Here is a 13,819-nt window from a genome sequence, read left to right as displayed (position 1 = left end):
TGTCACTCAAGCTTGCAAGTAAGCAGTGGCCTAAAACATTCGTTCTGAAAAGTGATATTATCTATTTATCTTAAATGTTATCATTGCAACTTTAAGAAATTTACTTTGATGTCAGGGTTAGCGCTTTGACTGCAGACTGTTTAAGCAAATATGTTCAGCTATTTTGAAGGTGGGTACTAGTCATTTAAAGGAGCAGCAAGGCAATAGGACTGAGGGCAGAAACCCAGAATACCACTCTTTTTTTTTTTTTTTCTTTTGAGTCTCAGATCTCTGTTGTCCTGTTAGCAGCTTCCAAAGCCTTCGCTGTACAGCACAGACAATATGTCTAAAACAATTTGAAAATGTTGTAAGCTAAATGCAAATAAATATCAAATAAATATAACAAAAATTGTAGGCATGTTTTTTTGTAATTACTCTTATAGTTATTATGACAAAAATATTTATTTAAAATAGTTGTAGGCTTTCCGTTTTCTTCCATATTGAGCTGAAGAGTTGTTACAATCTGGGTGCTATTTGTAGAATTAGGATATAACTTTCCCTGGAGCATATGTAGTCGTGATTTCTTATCAGCATTGGTGAGATTACAGAGAATTTGGATTATTTCACATAAAATATTTTTTTCAGTTTTTCGTTGTTGACAAGTGTTGTCTAGACTAAGGGGTTTTTAGCGCAAATAGCTTCTAATATTGAAATGCAAAATGGGAGAGTGGAATCTGACCCTTATTACGACAAACTGAAATAGTTTGAATTTATTTTTTATTGTTTTGAACTTCTGTTAAGAATAGTCGGTTTACTTGAGAAGAAGAGGGAAGCAGGTGAGTCTGCTACTATATTCTTTGAGCAGAGAACGTTGGAAGGAGAATAAAATTCTTCCACCAGCTTTCTGAGAGCTTGAATCTAAATGGGGAAATTTATGCTGCACATGTATAACTACACTGAGATTTTGTCAAAATATTCAGGTAGAAAAGATCTTAGGAAAGAAACAAACTTTTTTGTTGTGAGGAAAAAATGAAAACTAGTTTGAAGACCGCCTGTTTGAGAATCTTTCAACAATTTGATCGTGATATTCTGCTGTTGAGAGTGGGTTTTATATCCTTGTGTTTTACTGGTGTCTGGATAGACTCTTAACTTTCCATCAGCAACAAGGAGTTTAAGCCCCAAATTTGACTTTGTTTCATTTAATATTAATGACAATAATTATTTTCATATGCACAACTCGGGGAAGGAAAAGAGGGGGAAGCCACAGATGAGGAATAAATACGCATTCGCAAAGAAGAAAGGTAAAATGAGGAAGAAGTAGGTTTGAACAGAACTCATAGGATGTTTTATAATATTTGAAAATATATGAAACCTTGGCAGTGATTTAAAAAAAAAGTGTAAATGATTTTTGTCCTTAATACTTATTCCAAATTAGTGATTTAATGAGTAGTTGCATTTATTCAATTTTGTGTTAAGAATTATTCTCTTTACACAGTGAAAACAAAATGAAATTTCCATCAACATCAATTTCTGTACCCAGTGTATTTTCAAAACTGAGGATTCTGGCACTTAATCAAACTGAGATAACATGGACAGAGGTAATAACTTTTCTTAGTTTTTATTTATATCATTAGGGTTTTGAGACAAACAAAGCACAGTAAACATTTATGCATTATATAATTCTTCTAAAATGCAATCCATCATCCTGAGAAAAGATGCTCTGTGTTTGTTGGAAATATAGTTGATTATATTGGCACAAGAGCCTAATGAGAAACACTTAACTTCATTTACATTTGTAAATGACATAGTCAAGATAAGGCACTTGAATTCTAATGTAACTTGATGTCCCAAGGGTTTGTGATAAAGAAAACTCTTTGTTTCTTTGTGGATATTAAGGGATTATATGTATTCTAAGTCATGTAGTAGAACAATTGCAAACAGAGAAGGAACGTATAATTTGATATGAAATACTTATTTGACATCACTTTGCTTCAGGATGAAAGTGACTTAGTATCTTTGCACCTACTGACAATGCTTGACATTCACAATACCTAATGATGTGTAACACAGATGTAGCACAGAACAAACACAGCTCTGAGTTGTTTCTGGGACTGAAACATGCAAATGTTTAAATGACTTTCCCATAGTATGTTGCCTAATAAAGGAGGTTGTCCTCTTGGTAAAGATGTTAGCACTGGGCCCTTCTTCAGAGACGAGGCCTAGAAAGCAGGTCTTGCTAGTGCCGTCTTACTTATAATGGTTTGTAAATTCCATCTCCTTATTTGGATTTCTCAGAGCAGATTTTGTCATATACGCTGCACTATGAAATTAGCTGGATTTTCAAATTTTTACTGTCAGCTACTATACGGTAGTAGAGCACTTGCCAAAATTGGCGTTTAAGTTAAGAGGGAGTTAGCAGTGTTATTATTCCCTTCTCTGTAGCTGCAAAGCAAGCTGTATTTTTGTTTGGTACCTATTTGCCATGCTCTTAAACCATCAGTGGAAACATATGCTAGGACAATTAATGATCTTCCCATAATAGCAGCGGTATGAATGTTGAAGTGAACTGAAGAACTAAGTGACTGCAAGCACTTTAAACGTTGTCTAATGCTCATCAGAGTAAGTCTGTATGTTGTGGTGTTTAAAATGTTGGCAGCTGCCAGCAGCTCTCCTCAGTGAGCAGCTCTCCTCAGTTTATCCAGGGTGGCTGAAAGGGTGGTCACAGTGATGGGAACTTCTCACAGAACGGCTTCATGCAGACAAGCGTTCTCTATGGGTAATTAAGTTTCAAAAAGAAGCCTCAGATTAGTAAGAGCAATTTAAAATTACTTAGCTTTTGCATTTGGTTTTGCAACTTCGCTCTAGCTGACAGCTCACCATAGATGGTAAAGACATTTTTAGTTCAGAATGCTGTTTTAGAATATTAAAATTTGCCTCATTCATTCCCTCACAGGTGAGTAGACAAAAGCCTAGGCTTAAAAGTTGTGTTCCTGGGCAGCCAAACAAAGGGAAAAAATAAACAGACCTACCTGCCATTAATACTCTGTAAACAAACCACTTTTCATACTATACCTAAGCTATAGCAGGAGTTACTTTAAAAATTCAACTTTTTAATAGAAAATAGAAATGATCATGGTCCAGGCAACGGAGAAATACCGTAACTCTTAATGGGAATATGAGCAAAATCTGAAAAACCTAGAAATGTTCTAATTAAAATGAAAATAACCTAAAGGTAATCAGCACTTCAGAATAACTTATTGCCATATATATGGCTTATATGTGGTAGGGATAGTTTAAAAAGCAAGAGAAGGCTTACATTTTTTACACTTGTTCATCTATTTTGAAATGATTTTCACAGTAGAAAGACATGCTTACCAAAAACTGTTCTTCTGCTTATACGTAACTCCATATTTACATACCTTGAGCAACAGTTTTCAAAAAGTTCCTTCATTAATACGTTAAATGCATAGCTCAAGCTCTAAACATATCTGAGACTTCTATTAATGTATTACTAAAAGAGCTTAATATTGTATTATCGTCCGTTGGTTGTGTAAAACATACCATATGATCTTTGGTGGCAAAGATGTGCTATAAAATATCTTATAGTTAGGAATCTTTGAAATAGAAACTGAATTAATAGGTTTGAAAGGTAACGAATTTGTATTTATGGTTCCCAGAACATACTACTACTCACTCATGATTTAGATCACACTCTTATATTTGTCATTGTATTCTCAAACTAAAATATTTATAAAATTGCCCGTTGTCACACAGGGTAAAAGAAAAATCTAGGTTTGATCAGAGGTGCGGTGTCATGTTTCTGACACTGGCAAGTAGCAAGTATTTGGGAAAAAAATTAGAGGCAGTGGGCAAGCATGTGATAAGAGCTTCTTATCTATTAATCTGGAATTCAGGGACATCCTGAGCTGGAGGCTATACATCTGCATTTAGTTAGTCTAATCAGTTTAATTAGTGGATTTTTGTTTCATGATTTATCCAATCGACCATGAGATGGTGGAGTTCAGGATCCTGCGAGGAGGGAGCAGGGCAATGAGTAGGATTGCAACCCTGGACTTCAGGAGAGCTGACTTTGGCCTCTTCAGGGACCTACTTAGGGGAATCTCCTGGGGTAGGGCCCTAGAAGGAAGAGGGGTCCAAGAAAGCTGGTTAATATTCAAGCGTCACTTCCTCCAGGCTTGAGATCGGTGCATCCCTCTGAGGAAGAAGTCCAGCAAAGCGGGCAGGAGACCTGCATGGATGAGCAAGGAACTGCTGGCAAAACTCCAGCAGAAGAAGGAAGTGTACAGAACGTGGAAAAGGGGACAGGCCACTTGGGAGGAATACAGGGACGTTGTCAGAGCGTGCAGGGATGCGACAAGGAAGGCTAAGGCCCAGTTGGAATTAAATCTGGCAAGGGATGTCAAGGACAACAAGAAGGCCTTCTTCAAATACATCAGTAGCAAGAGGAAGACTAGGGAAAACGTGGGCCCGCTGCTGAATGGGGCGGGTGCCCTGGTAACAGAGGATACAGAGAAGGCAGAGTTATTGAATGCCTTCTTTGCTTCAGTCTTCACTGCTAAGGCCAGTCCTGAGGAATTCCAGACCTTGGAGAAAAGAGAGGAAGTCTGGAGAAAGGAAGACTCTCCCTTGGTGGAGGAGGATCAGGTTAAAGATCTTTTGTCCAAACTTGACATCCACAAATCCACGGGCCCCGATGGGATGCACCCACGAGTGCTGAGGGAGCTGGCGGATGTTATTGCTAGGCCACTCTCCATCATCTTGGAAAGGTCCTGGAGATCAGGAGAGGTGCCTGAGGGCTGGAAGAAAGCCAATGTCAGGCCAGTCTTCAAAAAGGGCAAGAAGGAGGAGCCAGGAAACTACAGGCCTGCCAGCCTCACCTCCATCCCTGGAAAGGTGATGGAACAGCTCCTCCTGGAGGTCATCACTAAGCATCTGGAGGACAAGAAGGTGATCAGGAGTAGTCAGCACGGATTCTCCCAAGGGAAATCATGCTTGACCAATCTGATAGCCTTCTATGACGGAATGACTGGCTGGTAGATGAGGGCAGAGCAGTGGATGTTGTCTCCCTGGACTTCAGCAAGGCTTTTGACACTGTCTCCCATCACATCCTCCTAGGTAAGCTCAGGAAGTGTGGGCTAGACGAGTGGACGGTGAGGTGACTTGAGAACTGGCTGGATGGCCGAGCTCAGAGGGTTGTGGTGAATGGTGCAGAGTCTAGTTGGAGGCCTGTGGCTAGCGGTGTCCCCCAGGGGTCAGGACTGAGTCCAGTCTTGTTCAACGTATTCATCGATGACCTGGAGGAAGGGACAGAGTGCACCCTCAGCCAGTTTGCTGATGATACTAAACTGGGGGGAGTGGCTGACACACCAGAAGGCTGTGCTGCCATTCAGAGGGACCTGGAACAGGCTGGAGAGCTGGGCAAAGAGGAACCTCCTGAAGTTCAGCGAAGGCAAGTGCGAGGTCCTGCACCTGGGGAGAAATAACCCCACGCAGCAGGACAGGCTGGGGGGTTGACCTGCTGGAAAGCGGCTCTGCCGAGAAGGACCTGGGAGTGCTGGTGGACAAGAAGTTCAGCATGAGGCAGCAGTGTGGCCTTGTGGCCAAGAAGGCCAATGGTCTCCTGGGGTGCATGAGGCAGAGTGTTGCCAGCAGGTGGAGGGAGGTGATGCTGCCCCTCTCCTCAGCCCTGGGGAGGCCTCACCTGGAGTCCGGTGTCCACTTCTGGGCTCCCCAGTACGAGAGAGACTTGGTGCTACTGGAGAGAGTCCAGCGGAGGGCTGCAAAGAGGATGAGGGGACTGGAGCCTCTCTCCTATGAGGAAAGACTGCAAGAGCTGGGCCTGTTCAGCCTGGAGAAGAGAAGATTGAGAGGGGATCTCATCAACGTGTACAAGTATCTGAAGGGGGAGTGTCAAGAGGATGGGGCCAGCCTCTTCTCCGTGGTGCCCAGCAACAGGACAAGAGGCAACGGGCAGAAACTGAACCACAGGCAGTTCCATCTGAACCTGAGAAAAAACTTCTTCACTGTGAGGGTGACAGAGCACTGGACCAGGTTGCCCAGAGAGGTGGTGGAGTCTCCTTTTCTGGAGATATTCAAAACCCGTTCTGGATGTGATCCTGGGCAATATGCTCTAGAGGACGCTGCTTGAGCAGGGAGGTTGGACTAGATGATCTCCAGAGGTCCCATCCAACCTAAACGATTCTGTGATTCTGTATTAAGAATCGTTAAAAAAGTTTGATATCCATATCTTTTAACACTGAGTTTTAATTATGTGCTGTATGAAAAACACCTTCTTGGTTTTTGATCTTCCTGCCTGATAATTTCATTTAATAGTTCCTTACATATTTTTATGCAAGAACCTGAGAATAACTATGCCCTCCTTCATAGCCTTGATGGTTCTTGTTATGCTTCTTTATACCATATATTTATATGGTATATTATACCATATGCTTCCTGAGATGAAAAGATTAAACGTGCAGGAACAACATGGACTTACCTGGTGACAAATTATTTATTGTTGTCTGTCTTTCTGTTACAATAAGCCTTGGATTTCCAATTTGCTTTTTTGATCAGCAGTGCCTATTCCTTTGACTCTTCCTCCCAGACTCCCCACCAAATTATCCATAGGCCCCAGTGTTTCCTGAGTATTAATTTGGTGTCAGATTTTTGAATTTCTTTTCCTGTACATAGTGTGTTTTAAGCAATACTGGAAAAGTCAGCAATTTGAGTTTCTTGAAATTGTAATGTGTCTACTATTTGGTCTTGGCAATTTAGTAGTCCTTTGGTCAGTCTACTGAAAAACCTTCTGATGTGTCAGTGTGATGCAGTTTTTGGATTTCGTCCATCGCAAAGCAAGATGGACAAAATCCATTTTTGTATGGGAATCTTGCAAAGGTCCTCTATAGTGAACATACAAATAATTTGTTCACTTTTTCTGCTGCTACCTTAGTCTTTTTCAAGGACTCCTTGATCTACCTCAATTTTCTATCCATTTGCAGACTTCCTTTCAGGCTTCCTCATCTCCAGCATGTGTTTTGGAGGGGGTAGATAAGCTTTTTGGTCTGTCTTGTTGACATTAGGAGCCACTGTATCCAAATTGAAAGATATAAAATATTGATGTTTCCTGCTCTTGCTCCGTTATACCTGAGCTTAAAAGTTTACAGGTGTTGTGGATATGGTAGCAGTATGATGCCTGATGTTTTGGGGCATGAAAGAGTTGAGCCTCAAATCACATAAACGGTCAATTCTGTGCTGAAACTTGAAAAGGTCTCAGTCTTGATATTTGCTAAATGGCGCAAAATGTAACTAAGAGTGAAGGATTGACGAGAGGAGGAATTTTGGTGGCTAGGATAGTGGACAACTGTGTGAGAATCAGTTAGCTATATCCATAACAAGTTCAATTTGATTGCTGAACTTCACTGCTTTGTAACCTGGTTTCCTGTGAAAATTAGTCTTAAATGATTCTACTGTGCGTGTCTGTGTCCCTGTGCCCCGAAACCTTGAATCTGCTTTTACTTTACTTTACTTTAAGTAAAATTATCATTGTTATGTAGTAATTTCAGGACATAGAATTTGAAACAAACGTATCTCGGTTGAATTTGTAGCCTTGTTGTACTAATTTATGTTCTCGAGAGTACTTGAAAACTTCACGTTGTAAGCTGACTTAGTGCAATTCTTGGATTTTAGTGGTTTCATGTGCTGGCACAGTCCTATGACACAGAAGCCTCAAAGCTCTGATAAATTATAACATTTGAAGTCTGTCAGTCCTGATGAGATATGTAGAAGTTCAAAAGCCATTAGTGGTAGAGTTTATATCAGCAGTTCTTCACCTCATAATAGGGAATATCTGGTCTCTCCAAGGCTATTAAATAGAATAAACTCAGTTTCAAGATCAGCATAATTTAAGGTAGCTTCACAGATAACTGTGGAACACTTTCAGCGTCTTCTATGTAAGAAACATTACCAGGTTAACTAATTTTTTTTCCTCAAAATTCTCCATTTTGGGAACCAAAAATAAAATTTCAAATGAGGTTCAAAAACAGAAATTTTGGTCACATGATAGTGTAAAGTTTTTACAAGATGCCTCAAGCCTGAATCAGTAACTCCTGTGGCTGTAGAGAATCCCTCTGACTTCATCTGTGCTAGTAGAACCAGACACAGGAAGGAGTTGGTTGGAAGAAAGAGAGGGCTAGGCAATCTGTAATACTTATTTCTCTCTGTCTTTGAGCACTATCGCTTGTTCTGAACATGTTGTAAAGAAATCTGCATAAAGTATAATTTCTGGAATAATTTTTCCCAACACTGGTTATATTAAATTAAGTTTTGCTCTTAGGTTCTTCTTTGTGCTCCAGGATGGCCAGCACTTGAAGAATTGTACCTTACTTCTAATAATATTACAGTTTTGGAAAGGTAAGAAGAGTAGCATGAGCCTAAGTCAGTCTCTTGTGGCTGATGTACTCTAAAGTTACATAGCAGATGAAACTCAAACTAGATTCCTGTAATGTTTGCATCACGTGATATAATTGTAAAATAAACGGCGGGGATTTCACATGACGTACTTCAAAACATTTATATATGTACACATGTATTTGTGTGCAGTTGTCATTGTTTTCATTAGAAAATAACTTTAAATGTTCTGCTGGTGTGTGGGTGTGCGTGTGTTTAATGTTACAGGCCTGAAAACGTTCTGCAGACCCTGAAATTGTTAGACCTTTCAGAGAACCAGTTACTGGATGGAAATCAACTGCATCTAATAGCACATCTCCCCAGGTAGCCATTAAACAAATTTGCTGGAAATGCTTTATCTTGTCCTGGATATTCATTCGTCTCCATGGCTTTAGTTGACTGCAGTATCAGAACATTGATGTTGCATAGAAGGTTTATGGAATCTTGAAATAAAGGCATTCTGGCCTCTTGAGGAGAGTAACTAATTTGTTTAATTGAACTATTTTAGCATAATCTTATTTTTGTTGTATAGGAAGACATTTTTGAACTTTATTGTATACTTACAAAACTGAAGTGATTCGTCACATTACTAATTTCATTGTATACGTGCACGTACGGCATTTTATCCAACATGACAGGCTTGTAGAGTTTATGTGAACTGCCAAAGCAAAGGAGCTGTGGCAGTGGCTTCTTATTCTGAGAACAGTGCTGTGACCATGACTGTGCAGTGCAGGTTAACTAGCAGCAGCACAGCCGGCGCGTCAGTCTGCAGAACGCTGCAGGGCAGTTCGTTGGAACGTATTGCTCTTGAGGCTGGCTCGCTAACAGTCCCTGGGGGCAGCTAGTTTCCATGAGCAGCTTATACCCATGTTGTCTCCTTCTTTTTCCTTTGCAAAACAAAACAAAAAGGGATTAGAGGGAAGTGAAAAAGTGGAGTGATGATTCTTCCCCCTTCTGTCATGTCCTCTTGGTCATTAACTCTGGTGAAGGCGACCATTGTCGCTATACTGGTAGAAGTGTGTCATTATGTTTATGTTTGTATGCCCCCCATGTAAGCACTTTCTTTTTTTGGATTTTCAGTGCTTTCTGGGGGTAGTTTAAAGACTTTGAAAGGGATGTACCTCAAAATGTTAAAAAGAAAAAAAAAAAAAAAAAAGATGTAATTCCCATAGCGCCTTAGATAAATGTATTTTCACTTTCTTAAGAGATTGTCTGTAATAATATCCTTTACTCAGATTCTTCTGTTTTACTGTATTCTCAGTAGCAGTATCTTTATGGTATTTTGGGGCTTTGAGCTATGATTTTTCTGCTGTTGAGCTTACCATCCAGGGAAAGTTGGTGTTTCTTCCTTTTTAGAGTATTTCAATTACAGTGACTGGAAAGTTGTAGGACTAATGAGATAGTCTTGCTAATTGACGGAATTATTATCTTGGGCTTCACACTAAAATAGCAGCCATGGTGGAATCAACAAGCTGTTTAAAAAATCGTTTGGAAAATCACTCCTTTTAAATCAAGGAGTCGTTCTGAAGACTTGAAACTATTGCACTTATTCCCTGAAAGATGTATGGTCTTAACAACCTGATGAAGTTTGGATATTGGCTGTGAAGCTGCTGTTAATTTGTCAGTTGTCATGCATCATGTCAAAAGTTTATTAGAGCTTTGTTTTTAAAAAAAAAAAAAGGTGGTTTTTTTTTTTTAACAAAAAGCTTTACATACCAGATATAGTAATCATTAAATCGATTGAATTTCAGATTAGAACACCTAATACTTAGAAACACTGGAATATCTTCTATACACTTTCCTGATGCTGGATTTGGTATGTAAAAGAAACAATTTATTTATAGCTTTATCATACTGTTTGTTTTAAGTTTTCATTATTGTCCTGTAAACTTACTCTTTTTCCTAGGATGCAAGACTAAAATGTTTCCTTCATTGAAACACCTTACAATAAAAGACAATAAAATATCAGAGGTAGGTAAGATGGAGATAGTTCTGCATTTTCTTTATATATATATATATATATATATATATATATACACACATATATATATATATATACATCTTTGTTTAGGAATAACTTGCAATTTTTGTTTTAAATTTCTTTGATTATATGTGTAAGATCTTGAGGCAGCTATTGATTTCTTTCATCAACAAAAAAGGATAATCTAGAACTTTTAAAAAGTTTCTTGGAATCTCAGTTAAGAATATGGTAGCTAGTCCTGTCCCTCAGCTACCTCGTAATTCCTCGTGTCCTTCAGTATCTGAAGTATAAGCAAGAAATTATGTAGTTTAATTTTATATTTACACAATTAAAAAAGACATGGTAATGTTGTTTTCCAAAGTGCTTTCAAAGCTATTTCTCACTGTACCTTTTTTTGGTCATTGATTTGCTGCACATAAGCAGTTACATTTCTCCTTCCAGAGGGTGGAGGTGGAATTATTATTATTATTATTATTTTTTTTAAAACTAAAGCAGCATGGGCAGCTAAGCCAATCTACTTGCTTGCTGTCACTGCAAAGCGCATGTCTTGATTCTCTGTGTTTCCCTTTTCTTTCCTTTTTATTTGCTGCATGTGCAGTCTTACCCCTTCCCTTACATCTCTCCATTGCTCATTAGGTCGGCCTGTGAACTTCTGTTCCTCACACACTTGGCAGATAACTAACCTGGATGGGTTTTTTGCCAGGTGACTAAGCTAAAGCATCTCACAAGGGGCCTATTAATGCCAGAGCCAGCACATGTCAATGGCAGGATGGGGAGGCGGGAGTAAGCGTGGGGGTGTGAAGTCTTTCCCTTTTTTAGCAGCAATGAGCAGTTAAGTTGGCTCACCACAACCCGTAGAGCTGTATGTTTAGGAATATCACGAATTGCGGAGTTAAGGTAGGTGGCCCATGCCATTTTCACTTTGGGTCCTGAGAGGGACAAGAGCCAGTAGGACCTGTCTGCATGGTACGTTTTATGGGCACGTTGGGGGATTAGAACGTTAAGTATGCAGGAATTTGTTAGGTATAAAGTTAGGGTTTCAGTGTCCTTGCTGTTCTCAAAAAGGAACTTGTAAATTGGCATTAGCAAAACCTTGTATGAAACTCAAGAAAAATACTTACAGTATAGTAATCTTTGTGATGATATCAGCAGGTTTTGTACTTACTTACCACAGCGACCACGTAAAGCAGAGGAGATTATGGGGCTCTGAGGTACTGCTTCTTCTGCCTGCGTGCGTTCTGACAATGGTCTGGGGCCTGCGGTCATGGAGGGTGTAATTGCTAGTAAGGCTTGTGAGAGGGAAGATAGACACAGGCTGTGTCACTTTCCCCTTGCTGTCAGCTCTGCCTAGTGTGCTTATAATGCCTCTGTTCTTGTACTGATGAACTCGGACTTTAGGCCTTCTTTCCCTAATATAAGGATTGCTGCCTCTGTCATAAGTCCTTCTGCTCTGAAACAAATATCTACCAAGATACTCTCTCAGTAGACTATTCTTCCCAAGATTGTGGCAGTTTTCTTTTATATAAAATAGTAACTTAAGGAAGCATGATAGAGTTTTTACTTTCTTTATACCACTTTTCCACTATCCCAACATATATATAACCTCTCCCTGTTCCATTTAGTCAGTAACACGGAAGAAGAAACTCTTACTTGCCACAAAACTTTAACCTTTTCTTGTCTTCTCTCCCTGCTGTAGTTCCTACAGCTAGCCGTTGCAGCAGAGAGCATGAGTAAGGCACCTCATTTGACATAAACTCTGCAGGTGGTACAGTTAAAAGGAATGTTATGTCTAGCCTAAGCGTGCACCCCTGATCCTGGAAACTCGGAGAATGCTAATGATCTAAAATGCAGAGTACTTCCTGGTCTGTTTAATTTTTCACTTCGTTAAATGGAATGCAATTCTCTTCTTACCTAAATGAACAAGATGAAAGTACTTGGTTCTGTTGACCAAAAGAACACTTTCAGTCATGGACATTGTACAGAAAAAGTCAATGTTACTGTGTATTGTTCTGAAACGAAGTATGTTTTATGTTTGCTCCAAAGACTGTTCCTCTCCATTTCAGTGGTCATCTATCAACGAGCTTGATAAACTGCCAAGTTTACGGTCACTGCAGTGTCACAATAACCCTTTGATGGACACAGAGAAGAACCCAGAGACCTTGAGACAGCTCATTATTGCTAAGATAGGTCAACTGGAATTTTTGAACAAGTCTGAGGTACGTGATTTTTCAACAAATTGCATAAGCAGATTGGAGGCAGCTTTTAAATCATTGAATGAGGATTTGTTCTCAGTTTGTTTTAAGATTATTGTTTGTCTGGGTGTAGGAAAAGTAAAGTACTGATTATTCCATCACGTAGTAAATGAGGCAGTAGGTAGGATCAGAAGATCAAGCACTGTTCCTGACCACTGCTAAAACTTAGTGAGGGCTAGGACAAAAGGGAGCAATGTTTTTCAAGTGCCCGAGTCCTACAGATGTTGCAAGACTTTTAACAAAGCTATATAGTGGCAAAAAAAAAAAAAAAAAGCTGCATTGTTAAATCTGTTTGTGTCTGTAATAAAAACAAAGCGTTTGCCTTCTGTAATAGGAAGATAGCATCTTACCTACACCAAATCAAACTTTCAGCAAATGATTATCATAAAAGACAGCAGAAGCGGCATCTGTTCTATAGTTACAAGAAATAGCGCTAAAAACATTCTTGCATCATAAAGTAACATCATCGCCGCACATATACATATATGGATCAGTCAGTACTTGGAGGTAGCTTTAAGATGCACTGAACACCTAAGTAAGTAACAGCAAGGAGTCAGTATCCTGAATTAGATTTTCTTCTTGGGAAAGACAGCATAAGTATACTGTGGACCTTCCCTCTGTCAATACAGATCCTTCCTGCTGAAAGGAAAGGAGCAGAGCTTGATTATCGCAAAATATTTGGAAATGACTGGCTAGCAGCTGGTGGACATGGGAACCCGGAGAGAAACAGACCAAGTGAAGAATTTCTTGCTGCCCATCCCAGATATCCATCGCTTTGCCTTAGTAAGTATAATTGAAGCAAAATGGACACTTTGGTAGTACTTTGCACTAGTGGTAGCACTAGTTTGTTCTCTCTTCAGTTTACTTCCCTTCTACTTGATGCTTGTGCTCCTACTGCCTCAGGAAAGCGCACCTGAGGCAGGCCCCAACATGTGATTGGTGTTCAGTGCTGTGGGGCAGCCATGCAGCGCTGCACCATTCCAGGCACCACTGCTTTGGGAACTTGGGCTCAGTGCCCCCAGAGGCGACTTGTGAGCATTTCCCCATAAACGCTCCTGTTTTTAAAACAGGAATGTGAAGCAACACCTCTGTGTGCCAGATGCCTGCTCCACCCTGCCCCTGTGCCTGCCCACGCTCCCTG

At 39.8% G+C, this 13,819-nt stretch overlaps 1 protein-coding gene across 2 annotated transcripts in view; it reads left to right on the top strand.

Moving 5' to 3' along the window:
- The window catches only part of TBCE (tubulin folding cofactor E), a 38,301-nt gene that overhangs the window by 21,112 nt on the left and 3,370 nt on the right, over positions 1-13,819 (top strand). For both annotated transcript variants that reach the window (XM_068938971.1, XM_068938970.1), the window contains exons 7-13: positions 1,475-1,577; positions 8,333-8,409; positions 8,674-8,769; positions 10,197-10,261; positions 10,352-10,416; positions 12,490-12,642; positions 13,308-13,461. In XM_068938971.1, coding sequence (XP_068795072.1) covers positions 1,475-1,577; positions 8,333-8,409; positions 8,674-8,769; positions 10,197-10,261; positions 10,352-10,416; positions 12,490-12,642; positions 13,308-13,461 — 713 coding nt within the window. The remainder of the gene's footprint in view (positions 1-1,474; positions 1,578-8,332; positions 8,410-8,673; positions 8,770-10,196; positions 10,262-10,351; positions 10,417-12,489; positions 12,643-13,307; positions 13,462-13,819) is intronic.

Source organism: Struthio camelus, chromosome 3 (assembly GCF_040807025.1).
Source record: "Struthio camelus isolate bStrCam1 chromosome 3, bStrCam1.hap1, whole genome shotgun sequence".
Taxonomy (NCBI): domain Eukaryota; kingdom Metazoa; phylum Chordata; class Aves; order Struthioniformes; family Struthionidae; genus Struthio; species Struthio camelus.
Note: the sequence above shows the minus strand (reverse complement) of the source record. Positions and strands in the feature narration are given on the sequence as shown.